Source organism: Ictidomys tridecemlineatus, chromosome 2 (genome assembly GCF_052094955.1).
Source record: "Ictidomys tridecemlineatus isolate mIctTri1 chromosome 2, mIctTri1.hap1, whole genome shotgun sequence".
NCBI classification, from domain to species: Eukaryota; Metazoa; Chordata; class Mammalia; order Rodentia; family Sciuridae; genus Ictidomys; species Ictidomys tridecemlineatus.
The window spans coordinates 13,534,459-13,558,497 of record NC_135478.1 but is presented as its reverse complement, the minus strand read 5'-3'; the positions used below and the strand labels follow the sequence as shown (position 1 = coordinate 13,558,497).

The 24,039-nt window shown below is 49.2% G+C and overlaps 1 protein-coding gene across 1 annotated transcript in view; it reads right to left on the bottom strand.

Moving 5' to 3' along the window:
* Positions 1 to 203: 203 nt before the first annotated feature.
* Nwd1 (NACHT and WD repeat domain containing 1) overlaps positions 204 to 24,039 on the bottom strand; it is a 61,973-nt gene continuing 38,137 nt past the window's right edge. The window contains exons 12-19 of the mRNA XM_078037756.1: positions 21,171 to 21,379; positions 18,066 to 18,338; positions 14,650 to 14,740; positions 9,878 to 10,032; positions 7,179 to 7,455; positions 5,330 to 5,880; positions 4,445 to 4,550; positions 204 to 2,538 (exon numbers count right to left, since the gene is read on the bottom strand). Coding sequence (XP_077893882.1) covers positions 2,237 to 2,538; positions 4,445 to 4,550; positions 5,330 to 5,880; positions 7,179 to 7,455; positions 9,878 to 10,032; positions 14,650 to 14,740; positions 18,066 to 18,338; positions 21,171 to 21,379 — 1,964 coding nt within the window. The 3' untranslated portion in view covers positions 204 to 2,236. The remainder of the gene's footprint in view (positions 2,539 to 4,444; positions 4,551 to 5,329; positions 5,881 to 7,178; positions 7,456 to 9,877; positions 10,033 to 14,649; positions 14,741 to 18,065; positions 18,339 to 21,170; positions 21,380 to 24,039) is intronic.

The following is a 24,039-nucleotide window of genomic DNA, read 5'->3' as shown; positions in this document are numbered from 1 at the left end:
AAGAGTCACTTTCCCCACTAAGGGTCCCCTTGTAAGCTAAGTGTGTTCTTTAGTCAAATGGAGATGATGAGGCAAACCTGAATTAGTGATTTCCAACACTTGAAAATCTTCTCCTAAGGTATGAACTCAGCCTAGTGCCCAAGATGCATGTCGACAAAGAAAATGTGGTAAACATGCACAATGGAGTATCATTCAGCCATAAAGAAGGATGAAATTCTTTTATTTGTGTGAAATGGGGGGAACTGGAGGACATTGTGTTAAGTGAATCAAGCCAAACAGGAAGTCAAGTGCTGCATATTCTCATGTATGGAAGTTAAAAGAATAAAATAAATGTGCTGAGTGCAGTGCAGAGTTACTAGAGGTCAGGAAGGTTGGATGGAGAGGGTGGTTATGGGAGGCTGAATTTGATTTCTGCACACTATATACCTGTATTGCAATATCCCACTGAACACCAATAATATGTACAATTAATACGCGTTAATAAAAATAAAATAGAATTGTTAAAAACCTAAAAAGAAAGCTGATGCCCAATGCACCTGAGCATACATTTTAAGATCACCGATTAGATATTTTAAAATGGAAGTGGATGTCAACATTCACAGAACTGCCAAAGCCCGACTGGGAACCCTGGTTTGGGAAACAAATGAACATTATAGTCAGTAGAGTCTCGTCCACTCAAAAGCCTCATTTTCGGGGCTGTAGCTTGTCACTCTGTGGCATAGCACCTGCCGAGCACCTGTGAGGCTTGCATCCACCCTGATCAGCCCCCACAAGAAAAGCCTCATCCTCCAAGGTTGCTCTTACTGACAGTGTCTAGAATCCAATGGAGGGCAGAAGGAGCAGCAAGCACCACCAAGGTTTGGACTCCTCCTTATAGCAAAGGCTTCAGAAGCAAGCAGGGCTTTTTAGAAGACTGTGGGCAAAGAGGAAAGATCCATTTGAGTGAAATGGAATCAGTTCAGCTGCTGAACCTGCACAGGCAGATGGTCCAAAAGCAAAGCCGAGAGATGTCAACAGCTCTCGCTTGCTCGCCTGTGTGTGCTCGTTCTCTCTCTCTTTCTCTCTCTCTGCCTGCTTCCAAGAGCCTCCAGTTTTCAAGACAAAAAAAAGCATCTTTATCCTAGAGCTTGGGAGCCAGGGAATAGGGCTGGAAGAATATATCATGTTAACATGTTTATTACTTTAATGCAGCTTGAGTCCTGAAGTCAGCTCATGAACTTAGAGACAGGCCAAATGTGCCTCTAGATATAAATTTGAGCCAATTGCCAATTTTTAAAAGCAGGAACATTTTGCATAAAAGCCTCGATTTCTGGCTTTCAGAAAAGAAGCACTAACAATGGGGGGGGGCTGCTTTTGCCATGGCCATTCTGGGCTACAGTCAGGGTGCTCATGCCCACCTGTGAAAGGATGAGTATCTCCATGCTCCCAGGCTGTTGTTCCCTGATGTACACTCAGGTGTGTGGGAATCATCACTGACCACCCTCGTGGGCATTCGAGTGTGCCCCATGGAGGAGATACATCATGCTTCCAAGACTAAAGCAGGAGACGTAGTCCAACAAGGACTGGGAAGGAAGGCTCCTGAATCTCATTTCTCAGAGCTTTTGTACAACAGGCTTGTGACTTGAAGCAAATCATAGTTACGTCTGCAAGGCTCAGTTTCCTCGCTTGTAAAACAAGAGACAGCAGTTCCTGCCCTCCCTGAGGTATCAACTGTGATGAGGATCAGACGACCGCCTCTGTGGACTGTAAAGCTCCACATTCTTCCATCCCTCCTTTACCTGGTCCTAGCCTCCCAGTTTCCCTCCCAGGAATACCGTCTTCCATTCTCAGTCAACATTGTGGAGTGGCCATTCTCTCCACCCTCAGCTCTGTTCAGTTCAAGCCAGCCAATCAGGGCACTGCATTCTCCTGGAGCTCGTGATTGGTTCAAGGAGGAGTGTTGAGACGATTGAAACCAATAGAGCCAGGGCTAGGACTTAGGTGCAAACTCCAGGGACAGGGGAGTTGTCTTTTCTACTGAACTTGAGAAGGCAGCGTGTTTGTTGCTAACCTGCCGGTGGCAGGTATGAGGCTGGAACCGAAGAAGGAGGAAAGAAGGATGTAAAGATGGAAAAGGTGAGGCCTGGTCTCATAATCGGAGGCCTTGGGTCCACAGGTACAGCAGCAAATGTGTTTTTTGCTTCAACCAGATTAGGTGGAGCCAACTCATTGGAACCTCATGCTCCGTGGCGGGGTTTCACACCAAAAGGCAGACTTGTGAATGTTTGTTTGATCTGGATTTGTTTCCCTGGGCCATCTTGGATGTCAAGTCCTGGGGTGTTTCTGCAGCTGCGGCCAGCTCTTCTCTCTGCCTGGACTTGACCATCCACACTGCCTTCTTGAAGTTCTTGAGGGGATCCTCCTGTGAGGCTCTTGAAGAAGGACAGTGGAAACGCTCTCGGATGAGATAGCCATGTCTCGTGGGAGCAATAAAGCCGTTGGAGGTGGGAATGATTCTGTTTACCACTGCATGGACAAACTGGACAGCCAGCAGGGTGCCTGGGGGATCAAAGGCAGGGCATAGATAAGAAATCTAGGGTGCAGAGGCCAACGCTACACATTCCAGAGTTGGTTGCATGGCTGCCATGCTCCTTACTAGCTTAGACGGGACATTTAGCCTCTCAGAGTGCCTCTTTCTTCATCTGCAAAATGGGAATGATAACAGAACCCATCTGCCAAGAGGAATTTTGAACATTTAAAGACATAATGCATGTCAGGTATTTACCATAGGTCTTTGGCCCAGAACAAGCTTGGCCAATACTATTGTTGGGGGAGTAGAAAGAAAGGTTATAAAAGGTTATGAGGATGGGCTTTTAAGGTCACAAACCTCAGCCCTCAGCGTCTGAGCCATGTGTGACTTTTTGCCAGGCATCTTTGCTACAGTGTGTTGAAACTACAATGTATCAGATGACAGTGGGTTAGGTTGCAATGTTCTCAGATGACAGTGTTCCACTACAATATATCAGATGACAATGTATTAGGCTCTACATGATCTTGGTTCAGCCACTTATTTGCTTTTTGATTTTTGTTTTAAAATTTTTTTTTGTAGTCATCGCTGGACAGAATGTCTTCATTTGCTTATTTTTATGTGGTGCTGAGGATTGAACCCTGTGCCTCACATGTGCTAAGGCAAGCCCTCTGCCACTGAGCCACAACCCCAACCCTTATTTGTTTTTTTGGTCTCTAACCTTGCTGAATCTCAGCATCTTTATCTGTCAAACAAAATTAGCAATGACACTGGCATGCCTACTGATGTCATAGGAGAGCCTTCTCTGTAGGGGACTGTATAAGAAAGTGACAAAGGTGAGCACTGGAACCAGGCACAGTGGTGCACACCTGTCACCCCAGCAGTTCTGGAGGCTGAGGTCAGAGGATCATGAGTTCAAAGCCAGCCTCAGCAACTCAGTGAGACCCTGTCTCTTAAAAAAAAAAAAAAAGAACATTAAAAAAGGGCTGGAGATGTGGCTGAGTGGTTGAATGCCCCTGGGTTCAATCCCTGAGATCCGCCCCCCCCAAAAAAAATGAGGACTGAAATCAGGAGAGCCAAGTTGAAGCTGCTGCCTTCCTGTTCCCACTGTATTACTCAGCCTCTCAAAGCCTCCATTTTTGCTTGGAAAATGGGAGTAACTGCTGAGAGAACTCACTCTCTCGGGAACAGTCCCTAATACATAGTGAAGGCTAATTTGTGACTATGACCTTGGTGTAATTAAAAAAAAGGTCAAAAGACACTGGGGTTTTCAAAGTGTATGGTCTTAAAATAGGTTGTCCCTAACACTTATAAAAATTCTGGGGCAAGAGAATGAACGAATCAAGGTCTTCTTCCTGTAGGACACAATATATAAGCATTGCAAAGCTAGCAGAAAAACTAATAAAAATGTACTCCACTCTCCTACATTGAAGAAGGTACCTTAAGAACCACCTTGAAGGTCAGGTTCGGGCACCTCAGAGTTCATTGCTGGGAGGTGACAGCATGGGAGAGCCAGTCCCCATGGCGTGTGGCTTGGCCCTCTTCTCTTCCCATCCACAGCTCCATCCACACCTGAGGGGTCTCATATCTGTGCACGTGTGAATCCCTCACCCCAGCTCTGACACAGACTCCATCCATACCTCCCCATGCCACCTCCCAAGCATAGATGTGCAAACACAGCGGGGGGCACAGTCCATCCCCAGAGGATGCCCCCAGGCAGGAGGACAGTGCCCATGCCCTGAAGAGGGGTCAAGTCCGTTCAGAGCATGAATCTGACAGGCAGGTTGCGGGCCCGTCCCCTTGGCCTGTAGACACCTCCCTAAGTTGAGGGACCCAGCTGGAGAAGGCCGAGCAAGGGCTCGAAGACCCAGGTGCTGAGCCAAGGCCCTTTCCCTCCAGATCAAAGTTCAGTCCTTCCCCGACAGCAACATAACTCACCATCCAGCACGCTCCAGACAACTATGGAGCGGTCCTTCAAGCCCACGTACACAAACTTGTCGTCCTTGGAGAAGCAAGCGCACTGGACTCCTCTGCAGAAGGAACTCTGTGGAAAACAGACCGTGCGATCCCCGATTCCAGACTGAAACACAGCCAGGAGGCCGACCCCACAGAGCCAGGCTCTGAAGCCCTCCTCAGGAAATGGACCAAAGGGAAACCTGAAGAGATGGGGTGAGGGCAGATTTCCCCGGGACCAAGCCCGTCTCCATTGACATTGGTTCAGTGGTTATGTATTGAGTGGTTATCTCCATTCTGCATTGGAGACGGAATTATAAGATTCAGTTTCTTAAGTGGCCTTGCTTATGTGTTAACTATGATCACATTCAGTTAAAATCTATGTGCTAAAAACATTCCCGGTTCCCAGGTTAGATCCTAGAATAAGAAGAGGGAATTACACATTGAGCATTCCTAATCCAAAAATCCAGAATCTGAAGTACTCAAAAATCTGCAACTTTTTGAGAATTGACATGAAGTCACAAGGTATATGTGAAACATAAATGAATTTCTTGTTTAAACTTGGGTCCCTTGCCCAAGAGATCTCACTGTAGATATGCAAATATTCTAATATCTGATAAAACCCCAAATCCAAAATACTTCCCGTCCCCAGTGTGTTGGACAAGGGACACTCAACTTCTATTCCTCCTGATTACAGAGGTTTTTTGACATCCCCTTAAACCCTGTTCACAAGGAAAGTGACTCTCTCCCTTATGGCACCCTAATCCCCGCCCTTGACAGTGGCACGTGGATGCCCTTTTTAAATGACAGCTCTTTACCAGTTCTCTAAAGCCAAGACCCGGTGTGAATGTGGTGGGGCAGGTCACGCACCGTGTAGCTCATCTTGAACTTCCACTTGCAGGCCTCCAGTTCCCAGAGACACAGCAAGGCTTCCTCAGACCCGCTGACCGCCAGCTGTTCCTGGTGGCTGACCTCCACGCAGGTGACTCGGCTCCTGTGGGCCTCCAAAGGGAACACCTTGGAATTTGCACACTCGTACAGAAACAGGTCGCCATTGGTCATGCCGTAGACCACACGGTAATCAGTCAAAACAGTCACACAGGCTATGGTCTCAGGCAGCTGGGTATAAAAGGTGTATGTTGGCCCATCGATGACGGGACAGGGGTCTCCCGGGCTGATGTCCAGCACCAGGACAATGTTGTCATAGGCAATGGCCAGACGGTCCTCGTTCTTGCTCAAGGACATGCAGTTGATGGCCTTGCGGGCCTCTGGAGGGGGGATGCACATCACGTCCTGCCGGGAATTCAGGGGGAACACAAGGACAATTCCCGAAACAAGGCCCGTGAAGAGCAGCTGGGCTTGCTCGGCGACCTCCAGACACTTGACCTCGTTGGACGTGTCCAGGGAATCTTGCTCCTCACCTGCCACAGGGAGAGGGCCACACTTAGAATGGATCATGGGGGCACGGCTTCCCTGGTTTTCTTATTTTTTTAAGGATTTTAAAACTTGTTACCCATAATCTTCAACTTGGGGACTGCAAGCTTTCCTGACTCTGTCCTGCTCTTCAACAGAGGGAGGGTTTTACAATGCCAAGGGCATCGTCTCCCTGTCCTGCCGCACACTGTCGGGTTTCCTACAGCCCTCCGAACACGATGCAAGCCACAGTCTCTGAGGCTCACGGGACCACCCGGATTTGACCCCAGACTTGTCCTTTACAAACTTATGGAAGGAGCCAGACCCTTCCTCTGTAGCTCAAAAGCAGCTGTAGACAGTAAGTGTTCAAGGGTGGGTGTCCAAGCCAGGCCGGGGCTGTCGTTTGTGGACTCCTGCCCCATCCCACACCCCTCTCCATTTATTGTGTCCTGCTCCGCCCCTTAACCTGCAGATAACCACCTTGAGAACAGTCGCCTTGTCTGACTTGCTCACTGCCACCCCCCCCCCATCGAGGCTCGAAGGCTGTTTGCCAAATCAAAGGAAGAATAAACTTGAGAATGAACTCTTGAAGGTCAGATTCCCTCTCTGTATTGTTTTCTCATTAACAAGGAAGGGTTACACCTCCGCCCCCCCAGAGGGGATGTGGGAGGTACTGTTGATAATGGGCTCAGAGACCCCTTCTCCAGCCAGTCCCCCAGACCCAGAGGTGCCTGCAGTTTCATTTTTTCTACTGAAAATGGCATCTCATGAAGGCAGCCACTTAGGTGGAGATGTCTGCGGGGTCTGTCCCCTCCCAGGACAGCCCATAGTTAATGACTGCCTGACAGAGGGGCCCAAAAGCCTGGTGCCCTCACCTAGAGGTAGAAAATCCCATGGTCGCTATCAACTAACGTTGGTGCCCTTCCCCCACCAAATTCAGACGCGGAAACCCACCCCCCCATGTGCTGGTACTTGGAGGTGGAGCCTTGGGGAAATGACTAGGTCACAGGGTGAAGCCCTGGCATGGGATCAGTGCCCCTGGAAGAAGAGATACAAAAGCTTGCTCTCCCACACTGGCCTCTGCCGTGGGAAAGTATGAGAAAATGGCCACCTGCAAAGCCCCATCCGACACAGACTTGCTGGCACCTTGATGGCGGACTCTCTGGCCTCCAGCACCGTGAGCCGTAAATGTCTGCGCCCGAGCCCCCAGTTCGTGGTGATTCGTTAGAGCTGCCTAACTAAGATGGGGGAGGGGGGGGGTCTTCCGTCCTTACCCACAGAAATGATCACATGGTATCCTACAAACCTTCTGCCACGTCCCAAATGGTGACTTTGTTTTTGTCCCCGATTTTGGGGAAGTAGACGTAGCTTCCGTTGTGGGACACTGCAGTGAGCCCCGTGCGGTCCAGGAAGGGAGCCGAGGCCCGGGGCCTCTGCGTGCAGGTGAGGTCCCAGACTTTGAAGGATGAGGACTGCTGGGAGGCAGAGGCCACCAGGGCCCCTCCCCGGACCAGCAGACTCACGGGGGCTCCCACACCTTCCAGGACGTCCAGCAGGGTGCCCTGCTCCGACAGACTCCACACCTGAGCACAGAGAACAGGGAGGCAACGTTTTCCTCACTCCACCAGATCAGGAACAGCCTTAGGCCCATTGACCACCCACGTTAGAAGAGGTCTTGGTCTGGGGATGTGGCTCAAGCGGTAGCGCGCTCGCCTGGCATGCGTGCGGCCCGGGTTCGATCCTCAGCACCACATACAAAGATGTTGTGTCTGCTGAAAACTAAAATATAAATATTAAAAAATTCTCTCTCTCTCTCTCTCTCTCTCTTAAAAAAAAAAAAAGGTCTTTCCATCTCCCCAGCCCCCAAGCACCCCGAACCTCACCAGCAATCACAGCAGTTCTCAAAGGGTGTTCTGGGGAGCTCCCGGAGGGGTGCCCCCAAGACCTTTTCAGAGGGTCTTCAAGGATCAGAATTATTTTCACAATAATTCTAAGATATTATGGATCCTTTCTGCTCCCTTCCTTTTTACAAATAAACTCGGGAATTTTCCAGAAGCTGTGTGACACTTGACATCACAACAAATGTAAGAACGCAGAGTCGAAGATGAGGATCCAGGCTGTCTTCCACTACGCCAAATGTTCAGGAGGTTTGAGAAAAATGGGAAACCGCCACCCTCCTCATGAATATGCACACACAGAGACATACATAGGCACAGATCCATTGGTTCAGGAGACAGTTTTCATGAAAGTGTGTTACCATGTGAACATGTCATGTGAATGCATTCCTGGCTGCGTATTTATGTATTGCCTCCTTCTTCACTTTTAAGAGGGTAAATATGAAGAGATCCCAAATGCAAGGAGGGATCCCAGGTTGAATCCCAGATGGAAAAAGGACTTTTGAGGGAAAACTGGTGAAATCAGATCAGAGTTTGCAGCTCAGTTGACAGGATTGCCCTAATGCCGATCTCCTGGTCTTGAGAAATGGGGAAATGCATGAAGGGGAGGTTTCGCGTTCAAACTGGGGACTCTGCGTGACTCCCTAAAACCTCAGGTCACTCCACAGGACACCGTTCATGTCTGGTGAGCCTCAGAACACACACACACACACACACACACACACACACAGTGCGGTGGCTTGTCCCCCAGGGCTGCATGTTTGGAAGCGTGGGGCCTTTAAGAGGTGGGGCCTAGTGGAGGTGCCTGTCATGGAGGCACCATCCTCCAGTGAGAAAAGATGAAGTAGTTCTCAGGGGACCCTTATGGTGCCATCTGCCATGATGTGACACAGCCTGGCAGACCTCACCAGAGTTGAGGGTCTTTAAAACTGAAAGCTAAATAGTCCCGGGTGTGTGCGCGCATGCTACATAAATGCACACAGAATATCCCTAAACGACGACTCCAGGGGCCCTTTTAAACATTTTTTTTTTAAGAAAACAGGGTTTCACTGTGGCCCAGGTTGGCTTCAGACATGGGATCACCTAACTCGGCCTCCTGAGTCGAGTACCTGATATTACAGGCATGTCCGTGCACCTGGCTATAACCTCTTTTTTTAAAATAAAGGATCTCGCATCAGCAGTTTCATTATAGCAACAGAAAATGCAACTGTAAAACATGCACATATATATATATATATATATATATATATATATATATATATACATATAAAATTCGACATAAATAATAGCTCTCTGAGGTGCTTCATAACCTTTAAGAATGCCAGGAGGGGCCAGTGCAGTGGCGTGTGCCTGGAATCCTGGCCACTTGAGGCTGAAGCAGGAGGATTGTGAATTCAAGGCAGCCTCAACAATTTAGTGAGATCCTGTCTCAATATCTCAAAAGGGGATGGGAGTGTGGCTTAGTGGCAGAGCACCCCTGGGTTCAATCCCCAGTATGCCTAAATAAATAAACAAACAAATAAATAAAGAGGGCTTGCTGAGTGTGGCAGCACACACCTGTAATCCCAGTGGCTCAGGAGGCTGAGGCAGGAGGATGGTGGGTTCCAAGCCAGCCTCAGCAAAAGTGAGGTGCTAAGCAACTCAGTGAGACCCTGTCTCTAAATAAAATATAAAATAGGGCTGGGGAAGTGGCTCAGTGGTTGAGTGCCCCTGAGTTCAATCCCCGGTACCCCCAAAAAATAAATAAAGAGTGCCTGAATCAAGGGATTGGAAAACTGATACATGGCCACATGCCCTTCTCATCAGCCTCAGCAACTTTGAAATCATCGAGAATTTTTCTTTGCCGCAACCCTAGTTTACCCTGAAAGACAAAGTTTTTCAGGTCTAATTAGGAAATGTCCCTCCTCCGTTGGGTTTGCATAGTTCCCACCCAGGTCTGCTGTTGGGGCCCAGCAGACACCTCCATACCCTCCCAATGAACTGCCCTATTTTGCCCAAACTCATGTTTGTAGGTTTCCTGTTGTGCAGACAAAAGATTCCTAAAGAATCACATTTTTTTTTTTTTACAGCAGAGGAAGAAATGAGGATGCGGCTCTGGATCCCCCCTCACCTGAATGAGTGCATCCCGGGACCCAGTGACGATCAGGTTGTTCTCAGCTCCAAAAACAGCTGTCTCTACCACGTCCTCATGTTCCAAGTCGCTGGCCATGAAACGGTGAAAGCCCTGTGAGTCGGCCAAGAATATTCGCACGGATCGTCCAAAGCCTGAAACGGCAGGGGCCGGGTTACACGTCTAGTGCCTGGTGGAGCCTGAGGGTCAAGACCATCAACGGAGCCGTGGTAGAGCACCTCCTGCCTGGCAGCGGGGTCCACCAAGCTTGCAAAGAGCAGCCCTTGGTAAACAGGAGTGGGGGAGGGCGGAGGGAGACGGGGAAGAGAGAAGGAGGAAGGAAGGAGGAGCTGAGACCCCTCCAGGGTCAAGAAGGCTTGGTCCCAGGGTGTGCTGTTGGGAGGTGGGGGAGCCTTTGAGATGTGAGGGGCCTAGCCGGAGGCCCCTGGTCCGTGGGAGTAGAGCCCCTGGAGGGGACCAAGCCTCTGACCCGTCCTCTCTCTCTGTTTTCTTCCTGGATCATGAAGTCAGTGGGTCACTGGGCCACCTGCTCCCTGCTGTTACCATCTGGGGTCCCCACTAGAGGCCGGAAGCAGTGAGGCCTCCAGAACTGAGCTCAAAGAACCTTTTCTCTTTATAAGTTCACCAGCTCAGGTGTTTTGTTATAATAATGTGGAAGCTGGTTAGTAGAAGGGGGGAGGGAGAAGGGAAAGAGGGACGGGGATTACAGGTTGTTATGAGGACACCAGAGGCAGGGAAAATGGCACAGAGACCCACACAGAGGAGAGGTCAAGTGAAGACAGAGGCCAGCACCGAACCGAGGGGGTGACAAGTCGAAGGAAAGCTTTTGGCAGAAGCTGGAAGAACCCTCCCCCACGGGTTTCAGGAGGGGGCAGGGCTCGGCCAAGGCCTCGGGTTGGACTCTGGCCTCCAGAACCATGAGAGAAGCGCTTTCTATTGCTTTAAGTCCCCCCGTTTGTGTGGTGGGTTGGCACAGCTCAGGACGTCTGACCTGGCCTTGGAGGGACGAGGAAGTGGAAGTCCCTGGAGAGGGGGAGGTCAGGGGATGCCCAGGAGGCAGCAGAGGCTGGGGCGGGCTGAGGGCAGCGAGGAGGCTGGGGGGCTGAATAGTGAAGGGGGAGAGAGCACTGCAGTGCCACAGGAACGAGCAGGACAGGAGGCCCGGGGACCTGGATGAGGATCAACACATTTTTACTAGTTCATCTACGTGATCATGAGGATGCTCACCCTGGACCCTTGTTCCACCCGACGACGTGCAGAGTCCACTGAGGCTCTGTGTGTCACCTGGCAGCCCACCCAGGGGCCGAAATTACTGAAATTACTGCCTATAGAGTAGGAAGGCCACCAGTTAATTCTTCCAGGTGTTCAGAAACATGACATCATGGGTAAATAAACAGATATGCTGATGCAAGTCCCCGTCATGTTGGAGAACATGGAGTTAAACCAGATCATGGGCTCAAATCCCAGACCCTCTCTGTGATTTCAGCAAGTTACTTAACCTCTCTGGGCTTTAGTTTCCTCATCTGGAAATGAGAATAATGAAAGTGCCCTCTTCCCGGAGCTATTGTTGGAGAGGAGAGGAGTAGATTACTCAGGCCGGGTTCTGACCAGCCCTCGGCACCCGACGCATTAGCCACCGTTATCATAGCAGACACTCGTGCTGAGGGCGGGCCCCAGCGTGCTGTGCCAGCCTCTTGAGGACCCCAGGACCAAGCCAAGTCAGCAGGCAGGTGGGGCCAGCGCTCCACTCACCCCCTGCAGAGCCTCTGTGAGGTTGTGGGGCTTTGTCTGGTGGAAGGCACGGCTCCCGCAGAAGACTGTTATAAGAAACTTGCGCATCAAATTAGTGACCCCAGAGGGTGTGTGTATCTACCTGGGAGGTGAGGGTTAACCAGCGCCCTGAGCATCAGATCCGGCCTTTGCCCAGCTCCAGGCTTTTGGAATGCTGCCTGGTAGGACCTGGTCGGAGCGGTCTTTTTGTTTTTCTTTGTGCTTAACCCTGACCCGCATCCCCAGTCCTGCTCATTATCATTTTTTTAAATTTTGAAACAGGGGCTTGCTAAATTGCTGAGGCTGGTTTGAACTTGCAATCCTCCTGCTTCAGCTTCCTGAGTTGCCGGGGTTACAGGTGTGCACCTCCACGCCCGGCATTAGTGGTCTTTCTGTACCTGGGGGATTGGTGTCACATTAGACAGTAACAAAGTGACTTCTGGTGGGAGCTTTAGACAGGCGGCATCAGCTTGACCTTGGGAAGGTTGGAGACTAAGGTCAGCCATGCAGACGACCAGCTCCGCCCGTGGGACCAAGAGGGCCTTGGCGAACCCCCGGTCAGCAGGACAGCAGTGTCCTGACTGCACCTCGCTGCTCAGAGAAGCGAGACAGGCCACCAGGAGAGAACTCGTGTCCACTGTTTCCTGGGCTCTGTCCCGTGACCCTCTTCTCTTTGCTGATTTTAATCTGAATCTTTTTGCTGCCATTAACGATCACTGTGTGTATGATAGGTTTTTGCCTTTTCTGAATTCTGTGAGTCCTAGTGTTTCACAGAACTGAGCACAGTCTTGGGGACCCCACATTGCACTCCTATTTGTAATCTTTAAAAGGGACCCTTGTCTTATTTTTGCTAAATTGGGGTCAGGCTGGTTTTGAGAACAAGAGACTGGTTTCCAAAACTGTGAATGGGGAATTGCCCAAGTTCCATCCACTCATTGGCTGCTGGAAGGAGCCAGACCTGAAGCCCAGTCGAAAGGCCTTTCTAGGTGATGAAGGTCCTTGATGCTTTGGCCTCAATCCTGATTCTATTTTGTGCCTCCAGCTCTGATATTCTTTCATAAGCCACCAACAGTTCTTTTGGAAAGAGGAGAGAAGGTATATCAATCAATCATCAGCCAGTCTATAATCAGTCAGCCTGCTGACCTGCACTGTCCAAATCAGTTCCCGTCAGCCACAGGTGGCTGTTAATGTGGTTGGTGGGAATCAAGATATCCCGTAAGTGTGAAGCACACACCAGATTTCAAAAACCTAGTTACAAAAATGAACAGAAAAAGAATGTGAACTATCCCACCAATGATTTTTCACATTGATTCCCTGCTAAGTCTTTGGGTTTACAGGGTTAAGTAAGAGATATGATTAACATGAATGCCACCTATTTCCTTTTTTACCTCCTGTAAGAGGATTTCTAGAACATTCACCATCACAAACATGGCCTATATTAGTGGTTGGGGCTGGCCCGTGTCTTTGGCCCCTGGAAATGTCAGGCTGTGGTGGTCATAGGATTCAGCCACAAAAATAATTAAATCTTGTTGTTCGTGACGATATGGGTGGGGCATGGCGCCAGTGGACAATCTTTCTTTTTATTAATTTTCTGGTAGTTGTAGATGGGCAGCATGCTTTTATTTTGCTTATTTTTTAATGCAAAGCTAAGGATTGAACCCAGTGCCTTGCACATGCTAGGCAAGTGCTCTGCCGCTGAGCTACTGCCCCAGCCCCGTGGGTGGACATTCAGCAGGCGCAGAAAGACAGCTGCTGCGTATTCTCATCACATGTGGAAGTGAGGAAGTCGGTCTCCTGGGAGCGCAGCGTGGAACAGTGTTGCTCAGGGCTGGGAAGGGAAGGGAAGGGGCGGGGGGCTGGACAGCAGGCACCGAAGCCATTCAGAGAGGAATAATTCGCCCCTGTCTCCTACAGTGCACTGGGGTGACTCTAGCGTTTAATAATTTATTACATATTTTATAAGACAATTAGAAAAGATGAGCTGAAGATTCCTGGCACAAAGGAATCATCAATGTTCAAGGAGATGGAGATGAAATTCCCCTGATTTGACCATTACCCACTGTATACATAACCAGATTCTCACAGTGTGCCCCATAATATGTGCCATTATTATATGTCATTAATTTTTTTTTTTTTTTAAGATTGAGCTGTGGGGCTGGGCTGTGGCTCAGTGGTAGAGTGCTTGCTAGGTGAGGCACTGGGTTCAATTCTCAGCAGCCCATATAAATAAATGAATAAAATAAAGGTCCATCAACACTAAAAAATATTTAAAAAAAAAAAAAAAAGATTGGGCTGTGGAGCATCCGTTGGTCCCCTCTACCGGGAGTCCTCCTTGACGTCCCTGGAGAAAGGCAGGGAACCCTGTGACCCGCTCCCCAGACCCTGCTTCTCGCCTTGTCATAACACCCATCACAGTGGCTTTCAATGACCCGATGTCCTTCCTGGAGGCTGCCAGACCTAACCCCGGGGATTGCACGGACAGGCTCAGCCCGGGGCACAAAAGCATCTCCATCTTCTGCTGTCCCTTGGTGCGCCTGGCCACTGTGATTGTCCCGCAGGGTTACCTACTCCTGAAGCCTAAAGCCGTTAGGAGATTCCCAGGACCCGGGCATCGGGGCGGCTCAGGGCCTTTGTGTGTGTGGTCCTTGAGCCCAGGACAGTTTCTTCCTTTTCAAATGGTTGAGAGAGATGAAAGTATAACTAGATTTCAGGGCAGATGAGGCTGATATGGAATTTCAAAGCCAGTGTCCGTGAACTCATGCGGGCACAAGACCACGCGGGCTGCACAAAGTGCCCAAACTGGCTTCTGTGCCCTAAAGGCAGGCTGGAGCCTTGCGACACACGGCTCTCGGCCTGAGAAGCCAAAGCATGTTGGCTCGGGGCCTTGGCTAAAGCCTGCTGACCTTGACCTAGGAATCTTCCCTGTCCCCCAGCCCTCCCCACTTCCCACCCAACACTTGAAAAGGAAAGTCAGACGCTACCTGCAGCAAGAAGGGACTCGTCTTCAGAGACCACCAGGAATCCCACAGCTTCTGGAAGCTTCTCCAGCAACCTGTCTCCTCCAGGGGAAACCTGTCCAGAGCCAAGGACAAAGGTCAAGCCCTTCCACGGGGCTTGGATTTGGCCCAGGGCCGTGATGCCGAGCAGATCCTCAACCCCTGGCCCCCCAGATGCCCCTTGTTAAGTGGGAGAGGAAGCGGGGACCTCTTGGCAGGGTCATGGCAGGGGGAGGAGGGCGTGGAGTCACCCTGCCCAGCGGCCATGGTGCAGACGGACGCTGTCAGAACCGCTCAGGGACCCAGGGAACATTCCAGCACCATTTGCTGTCCTTGAAGGAGCTCTGGAGATGTCAGATAAGACAAGCACAGGCTGGGACCCACAGGTGAGGCACGCACCCTCCCAGGAGCTGAGGAGCCCCAGGCAGAAGCATCCTGAGTTCAAAGCCGGCTTCAGCAAAAGCCAGGCCCTAAGCAGCTCAGCACGACCCGGTCTCTAAGTCAAAAACAAAACAGGGCTGGGATGTGGCTCAGCGGTCGAGGGCCCCTGAGTTCCATCCCCAGTCCCCCTCACACCCCAAAATCAGATAAGACACAGGTTGGAGCTAGAGGAAGCCATGTGGCGTGGCCAGGGTTTCAGTGTGTCCCCGGGCTCATGCGTGGGCAGCTCGGCTCCTGGGGCGGTGGTGCTGGGAGGCCGTGAGGAGCCGCAGGAGTGGGACCTGCGGACAGCCTTAGGTCAGTGGGGACGTGGCCTCCGCCAGAGTCTGGGAAGGGCCTGGTGGCCCCAGGGTCCATGTATTGAGATTTGGTCCCCAGTGTGAAGTATTAAGAGTGGAAACTCGACTTGGGGTCTTTGAGAGGTGACTAGAGTTAGATAAGGTCATTATGGTGGGGACCTCAGACCTGAATCCCAGTGGCTTTATGAGGAGAGGGAGAGCGATCACACCTAGACACACACATGCACACACACACACACACGCAAGCCCCCAGCACTGACGGCAGACCCTGCTAGCAGAAGGCCATCACTAGATGGTGCCTTACAAACCAGACCTCAAGAACCGTGAGCACAGACGAACCCCTTTTCTTTACAACTTCCCCAGTCTGTGGTATCGTGTTACAGAAACAGAAAAGGGACTCACACACCCTCACGAGGTGTTGCGGGACCTCAGACACCACTCTCTCCTTTCTGTCTGTCGATGCAATCTCTTCCTCTCCCTTGCATTCCTGCCAGGATGCCCTTCAATGGGGTCACCTGACCTTGGACTTTCAGCCTCTAAAGCTGTGAGCTAAATAAACTTGTCTTCTTTATAAAGTTCCCAGCTTCAGTTATACCAGTACAGTAACTAACCACACACTCTCCGTTTCTGAAGGGAAGGTTTATTCCTCAATCCTGATATTCATCCCAAATTCGGCTACTGATTTTGAGCACCTGACCCACAACAGGCCCCAAGTTGAAAGCTTTACATTCATTATCTTGGACAGTGGGCTGCACAGGTAGCCCTAAAAGTGAGTCATTTGCACCAGTACGATATTTCAAAGATAAGTCGTTCAATCTTTATTTAGTACAGGCAGGACGAAGTGAATTTCTTCCTCATGATTGTTAGTGCTTATTTTTTTAGGTGATCCTCCTCCTCCTCCCCCTCTCCCTCCTCCCCCTCCCCTCCTCCTCCTCCTCCTCCTCCCCCTCCTCCCCCTCCCCTCCTCCTCCTCCTCCTCCTCCTCCTCCCCCTACTCCCCCTCTCCCTCCTCCTCCTCCCCTCCTCCTTCTCCTCCTCCTCCCCCTCCCCCTCCTCCCCCTTCCCCTCCTCCTCCTCCTCCTCCCCCTCCCCCTCCCCCTCCTCCCCCTCCTCCTCCCCCTTCTCCTTCTTTCTGGTGCCAGGATGGAACCCGGGCCTGCACATGCTAAGCACTCCCCTCGACCACTGAGCTATATGATTTAGCAAGGATACTGTATAAGATTCTAAAACCAAGAACTGCCTGGAATGTGTGTGAGCGTCACCCCACCGTCCCCCGTGGTCCCCCTGCCCAGGGCTGACTGCTGTCCGTACGAGTTTCAATGGTCACTCGCATAATAACTGTCCACCTCAGGTCCTGGACGTAAGCTGCCCTTTTTCTACACCATATGTCGGGCAGCGGTCCTCCACAGGGTGACTGTGCCCCAGGCAACACGGGTCAGGGCCTGAGGACATCTTTGGATGTTAGGATGGAGGATACTCTGCATTGGGTGAGTAGGGGTCAGGGATGATGCTCCATGTCCTACAAGGTCGGGGCAAACCCCAGAGCAAAGAGTGGACAGTCCCTAGATGTCAAGAATCTCAGGTCCAGAAAGCCTCGCTCTGGGAAGCTGGGCACAGCCGCCGGAGCACAGGGCCAGAGCCAGGCTGCTGGGGTTGGAAACCTCTCCCCACGGGTGCGGCTTTAGGCAAATGGCCGTCCTTCTCTGCGCCTCAGTTTACCTTGCTGTGACCGACGACAATAACAACTACATCCTGATGCTGTTTTCAGGGTGAGATAACGTGACAGACGTGGAGTCCTCAGAGAGTGAGCGCCCCACGAGAATTTGTTATTTCCATGAAAGCACCTCTAGCCCAGAGCTCGGCAAACTTTTTCTGGAACAAGCCAGAAAGTAAATATGTTTAGCTTTGTGGGCCGTGCAGTCCCAGCCCTGTCACTGAAACCCCAAATCCCATGGACGACGTTTAAAAGAATGGCCATGGCTGTGGGCTAGTCCAACTTTTTCTGTGGATTAGCTCAAGGCCCTCACCAGAAGCTGGGCAGATGCTGACACCGTGCTCTTGAACTTGCCTGTCTCTAGAACTGTGAGCCCAAGTAAACCTTTTTTCTCTATAAAGTTCCTATCCTCAGGCATTTAACTAGAGCAATGCAAAGTTGCCCAAGACAGGGCTCTGACATTTCTACAGTTCATCCCCTGTCTAGCATGGTGCCTGTGCTTCTCCATTACAACTCCTTACGTGACTTGCTTTTGCAATCACACCTAAGTCCCCATAATGGTTTTCTGTCTTTCTGAAAGCTTCTTGTTGGAAACAGGTACAATGTCATAGCTGGGGGCTCTTCCCCTCCCAGCTGACCTAGCAGGTTGGTCCATACATAAATGTCCATGGGAGCATCTGTCCACCATGTGGAACTCGGGGATAGCATTCAGCTGCTGGCCTGTCTGAGAGGATGCCTACCAACGCCTCCTGGAAGGACCCAACTCTCCCATTGCCACATCACCCAGGCCCTGGGAAACAGCCATGGAGGTTTCCTGAACTGTGATGAATCAAGAAGCTGCACATCATACAGAAAAAGCACCAGGCCAGGTCTTCTCCCACCTCCGGAGTGTCTTGATACTCTTGAGGTGCACAGATGCCCGCCTCATGAGCAGCAAAGTGACTTACCAAAGAGATGGAGCCGTCACTGAACCCAGTGACCACCTTGCCTTGCGTCTGGACCGAGACGGCACAGGTGGGGGTCTCCTCTTTGATGCTGGACAAACGGTGCTTCCCCTGCAGGCTCCCCGTGGCCGAGTTCCACAGAGTGACCTCGCCGCCCCTGGACACGGCCAGCAGCCTGGTCTGGGAAGCCAGCACGGCCGTGCTCACCCAGGGATCGGCGCCATCTCCCGGGATGCGGAAAACCAGCTCCGCCGTTTCCAAACTCCAAGCGTTGATCTAGGGAACAGTGAACAGCACAGCCGTCCTGCAGCGCCCCCGCTGCGCCTCCAGAGGCAGATCAGACCCTTGTTTCTACCCCACTTTTCCCTCCCTCCCTCTCCTCCCTCCCTCGTTCCTGTCTTTCTTCCTGAGCTGCCCTGGCTGGCCTTGAACCCTGGATGTCAGCCCCCTCCCACCTCTGCTCCCACCACGCGAGACAAGAGCCATCCCTCTCTGTGGTTCATGCTTTCTATCTTCAGCACTAACACCTCACAGAGGAAAAATAAAAGGAGCTATGGATCTTCTGTCGGATCCTGGAAAAACAAAAGGACACATGTGGACCGTTGACGGACTCCCAATAAAGTCAGAGCTGAGCGGACAGTGATCGTCAATATGAATGTCTCGATGTGACCGACTTACTCTTGGTATAGAAGATGTGGTCAACAGGGAGGCTGGGTGGAGGGTTAGGGGATGCTCACAGCTCTTCCCTAAACCCAAAATTGTTCCAGAATTTAAAAGTTTTAAACACAGAAAAAAAGTCAGCAGCGCCCCAGGCATTGACATACCTGTTTGTTACAAGTGATTGTTGAATGAAGCAGCTTAAAATTCAATTTAACTTCCTCAAAAGTATCTTTTTTAATGGGCATTATTCATTTGATTATTAAACTTTTGATGTTCATTCTACCTCCAAAGTATATATTAAAAAATTAAAGGGTGAGCCAGGCATGGTGGCCTGTGCTTGGAGTCCCAGGTACTTGGGAGACTGAGGCAGGAGGATCTCTTATCCCAGCTACTCAGGAAGCTGAAGAAGGATTGCTTGAACCCCAGGAGGCAGAAACCAACCTGGACAATATAGTGAGACCCCATCTCAAAAAAAAAAAAAAAAAGACAGACACGATGGTGTGCATGTATGAGCTCCAGTGGGAGATAAGACTATATACACACACAAAGTTATTCAGCTTTTTGTAAGGGCAAAGAAATGGAAACAACCTCTACGTCCAACAACAAAGGATTAAATAAATTATATAGAGTCAACAATAATGGAATCTTACCCAATTGCTAAGCACATGGTTTTGAAGAATGTTTACTTATTGGCAAATACTCAGGGGCTTATTAAATAGTAAGAGGGAAAGCAGTTTCATGAAACTGCATATCTGGTTTAATCCAATTTCACTATATACATGTGCCCACACAGAAAAACTCATATGCCCACACACACTGCACAAAGCAGAATCACATGATGTTAACAGTGATTATCTTGGCGGTTACTTCTTTATACTTTACTTCTTTATACTTTCCCAAACTTTTGCTAATCCCAAAGATGATTTTTATAATCAATTTTGAGATGAATTTTTCTCAAAGATTTAAACACTCCCTGTCTACTAAAAATATAATGCAAGCTGCATGTAATTTTAAATTTTTATCAGCCACTTTAAAAAGGTCAAAAGAAACAGGTGAGATCAATTTTTAAAATGTATTTCACCTCACCTGGCACATCCAAATGTTAGCAGCTGAAGATGTAATTGCTATTGAAATTGTGTCGGCAATAGTTGATACCGTTTTTATCATACGAAGTCTCTGAAATCCAGCAGGTGAGAGCAGCCACATGTCAAGTGTCCCCTCAGCCCTATCTGCCCTGGGACTCCTGCGCTGGACAGCACAGTTCATAAGCACCAGTACTCCTGGTAACAACTACCAGTTGCTAATGAAATATAGTAATTAATAGACACTAATTACTTGGTGCTTTTTGCCCGGCACTATGCTGGTGTTGTGCAGTCATGATCTTATGAAGTAGGTGGGGACAAGGGAGTGATGTGACCGAGGTCACTCCCATCTACCACTGATGGTTCCACACCTGTGAATTCAATCAGGGATTCAACATATTTTCTAAAATTACATTTGCACTGAACATATACAGACTTTTATTCTTGATGTCATCCCCCTAAAAAATATACCATAGTGCCTGTGCACATAGCACGTTCACTGCATTTGGTAAATAAGTGATCTAGAGATGATTTAAAATATGCACTGTTTAGATGCAAATACTACACCGTTTTATAAAAGAGACTTGAGCACCTGTGAATTTTGAAATCTGAAAAAGTCCTGAAGCCAATCCCCCTGGATAACCGAAGGACGAGTTTAGAGGTTTTTTCTCTTGCTTTAGTTACTGAGCTTTTATCCACTATGCTCTTGGGTGTCTCCATTCATAAAGCATCGATCACAGGGTTATGACTCACATAATGGAAGGACACAGTGGAGCGCGCATCGTTTTCAGATTTACATGAACATTACTAAGAGAGATCATAAGTCACCTCAATAAATTTGAAAGGATTCACATCATAGAAAAAGAATCTAACTAGAAAAAAAATAACAGAAAACTATCTGGAAACCCCAGAATTTTTGGGAAACTGACCGCACACTTTTCTAGAGCATATGGGTCAAGCAAGAACTCAAAAGTGAAATCTGAAAGCATTTTGAGCTGCACGTAAATGAAAACACAACACATTAAAAGTGTGGATCGGGGCATAGTGATGTACACTGGTAATGCCAGTCTCTCACGAGATTTGCCAACCTGGCAAGACAGTGAGACTCCTGTCTCAAAAAACAAGTGTTGATGGGAGGCAGATAAAGCTGTACTTAGAGGGAAATATATAGCCTTAACATACTCTATTAGAAAAGATGGAAAGCCGCAGATATTAAGAGAAAAAAATACTCTCAATATCATGTGAACTTCCTCTGATGCCCTTTCATGTGGTGTGTGACCCCGTTTGCACCCACTCCCCCCCATTTCAGAGAGCCCTTCCGTACGGGAAGAACCTACTCCATCAGTCTTCCTTAGATGTTCATTACCTTGGAGCCAGAGGCTGAATACATGATTTTATTTGTCTCATCCACATGAAGGTTCCAGATCTGGGGTTCAGTGGAATTTTTCGAGCCTCCATCCCAAATGGTAAATTTCTCCTGGCCAGAAAGTAAGTTCCACACACGCAGAGTGTGGTCCCTTGAGGCAGAGATGGCAAGACTCCCTTCTGCAAAAACTTTAACACACCTCACCTCTCCTGCAGCAGAATGTGAAGGGAGGGTCTGTTAGCCAGAAACACTGTGTCTTTATAACTATCAAAGGCCCGTCAGTGTATAAGTACCCTGCTTTACCAAAGAAAAGATGGAAATTAATGGATGGCAACTGAACAAAATTAAGAGTAACAAAATGGGTTGGGATTCAATCAACTGTCCCAGATGTTGAATTTGTAATAAGCAGAGACAATTGAATTTTACAAAGGTTCAACATTCAGAGACTATTTAAAAATTAATAAACATGCTTTAAGAATAGAGTACAATTCTTGAAAGATTATAAGAAATCTCCTGTAATTTTTATAATCTTGGAAAGACACATCCCAAACAAAACATAAAATTTGGAAGAAATAAAAGGAAGAAACTGACCAATTGATTACCTGAATATGTAAAGCTTCGGGAATATAAAATGTAGTTGAAAGGCACATGACAGATGGGAAAAAAATATTTACAACATAAAACAGACTAATAGACTCTCCTGAATAAATAAAGAGTTCTTACAAATAATCAAGAACTAATGCAAATGATCTACTCACAACTTGGACAAAGAAAATAAATAGGATTTTTTACAAAAAAATAGTGCTGGTAAACAATAAACATTTGAAAATCATGATCGACTTCACAAAAAAATGCAAACAAAATACCAATATGTCCTAATTACCTACCATATTGGTAAAAATTCTAAAGATTGATCATCTGAATGTGGCAAACTGATACAAGAAATCAACTAATTCCTCACTTTGCTGATAAAGTGGAAGTTGGTATTACTTTGTACCCATTTGTTTATTCTTGTGGCGCTAGAGACTGAACTCAAGACCTCACACATGCTAGGCAAGGTAGAACCTTTTAAAGTAACATCTCTTTCTTTTTTAAAGAGTAACATTTCTTTCTTTTTTTAAAAAAAATATTTACTTTTTAGGTGTAGTTGGACACAATATCCTTATTTTGTGTATTTATTTTTATGTGGTGCTGAGGATTGAACCTAGGGCCTCCCCTGGCCTGTGAGGCGACTGCTCTAGCACTGAGCCCAGCGGCAGCCCCAGTGACGTTTCTCTCTATGAACCCTCACATGAGCCTCCTGTTGGCCACCGCCATCTAACACAGGCCCACTGTGAAGTACAGTGTGGAATGTCCCATGCAATGCATTGAATACTGGACTGAAAATGAAAAACAAGAGTTTTATGGGTCGGTTCTCGTGAGCTTCAACCATCAATATCAAAAAGCCACAAGTCAAACTAACATCAGCCAGGGACATCTGTGGATGACGTGGGCCAATTTAACCAATCAGAGATCCGTCACCAGACGTGGAACCCTGAGGCCTTGATCTTGGGCTTCCCAGGCTCCAGAATGGTGAGACGTAAATTCCTGTTGTGCCTACGTTACCCAGACGGTGGCATTTTGTTATAGAAGCCCCAAAGGGATGAAGAGAATGAGCTTTGGGGAGCAATGAACTATTTTTTGCTGCCTTTATCGTTCTAAGTGTAAAGATTCCATGGCGGACGGCAGCGCTGCTCCTGATCACCAAGGACTGAAACGACGCAGATGGATGAATGGATAAACAAACCGTGGTCGGTTCTTAGGATGGAATTCTACTCATCAATATGAAGGAGTGAGTTATGGGGCTGGGGCTCAGTGACAGAGGGCTTGCCTAGCACGGGTGAGGCCCTGGACTCCATCCCCAGATCAGAAAATAATAAAACGTGAAACAGGCAGGTTGAGATGGTGTTCACCTTGGGTTTTTGCATTGGTTCTGATTTTTCACGAATGCCCTATTAGAAAGGTGGTCACCGTGGAGCTGTGGACAGTGGGCGTGTGCCTAGCCTGGGGGAGGAGGCCTGGGTGCCCCTCGGGTCAGCCTTGCCCCGTCTCCCTTCAGCACCTAGGACAGGGCCTGGCACAAGGGACGCGGGGCCAAGCTCAGTCAAGGATTCAGAGAACGAATCGCGTGTGGGGGACACAAGCAGAACGGAACACTCCTTTAGGATCTGCTGGGGCCTGCAGGTCCCTCTCCCCAAATTTGTCTGTTGGAAACTTAGCCCCAAAGCAACAGTGGGGCAGGTGGGGCCTTCCAGAGGGGATCGGGTCATGGCGGCGCTGATCCTCTAAAGGGTTGGGTCAGTTAGAACACGGGAGGCGGGCCCCCTCTGCCTTTGGCTCTCTGACCACGTGACGCAGTGAGAAGACCCTCATCAGAGGGGTCCCTGGGCCCTGGACTCCCCAGTCTCCATAGCCATGAGCCATTGACAGTTTACCCGTCTGGGGAACCCTGTTACGGCAGCAGAAATGAACCAAGGCAGGCTCTAGGTGGACACAGAAAGACCACAATTCTTTCCCCTCGGTGCTCCAGACCCTTGACGAGGTAACTTTGCGGGTCCTCTCAGCAGGAGAGGGAGCCCATGTCCCTACCCGCCCCCCCAACTCTGGATGGTTCTTGACGGAGCACCACCTCCACGTCTGGAACTCGGATATTGCGAGCTCCATTTTGCTTTCTGGAAACCCTGCCTTTGCTAGACCTTGGCTGCAGGAGGATGAGGCCCACACAGAGCAGCGTTGAGCCATCTCGGTTGAGGACACCCTGAACCAGCCAACTGACTGCCAATGCATGAACCGGTCTGGCTGGCACCAGAGGAACTTCCCACAGAGCCTG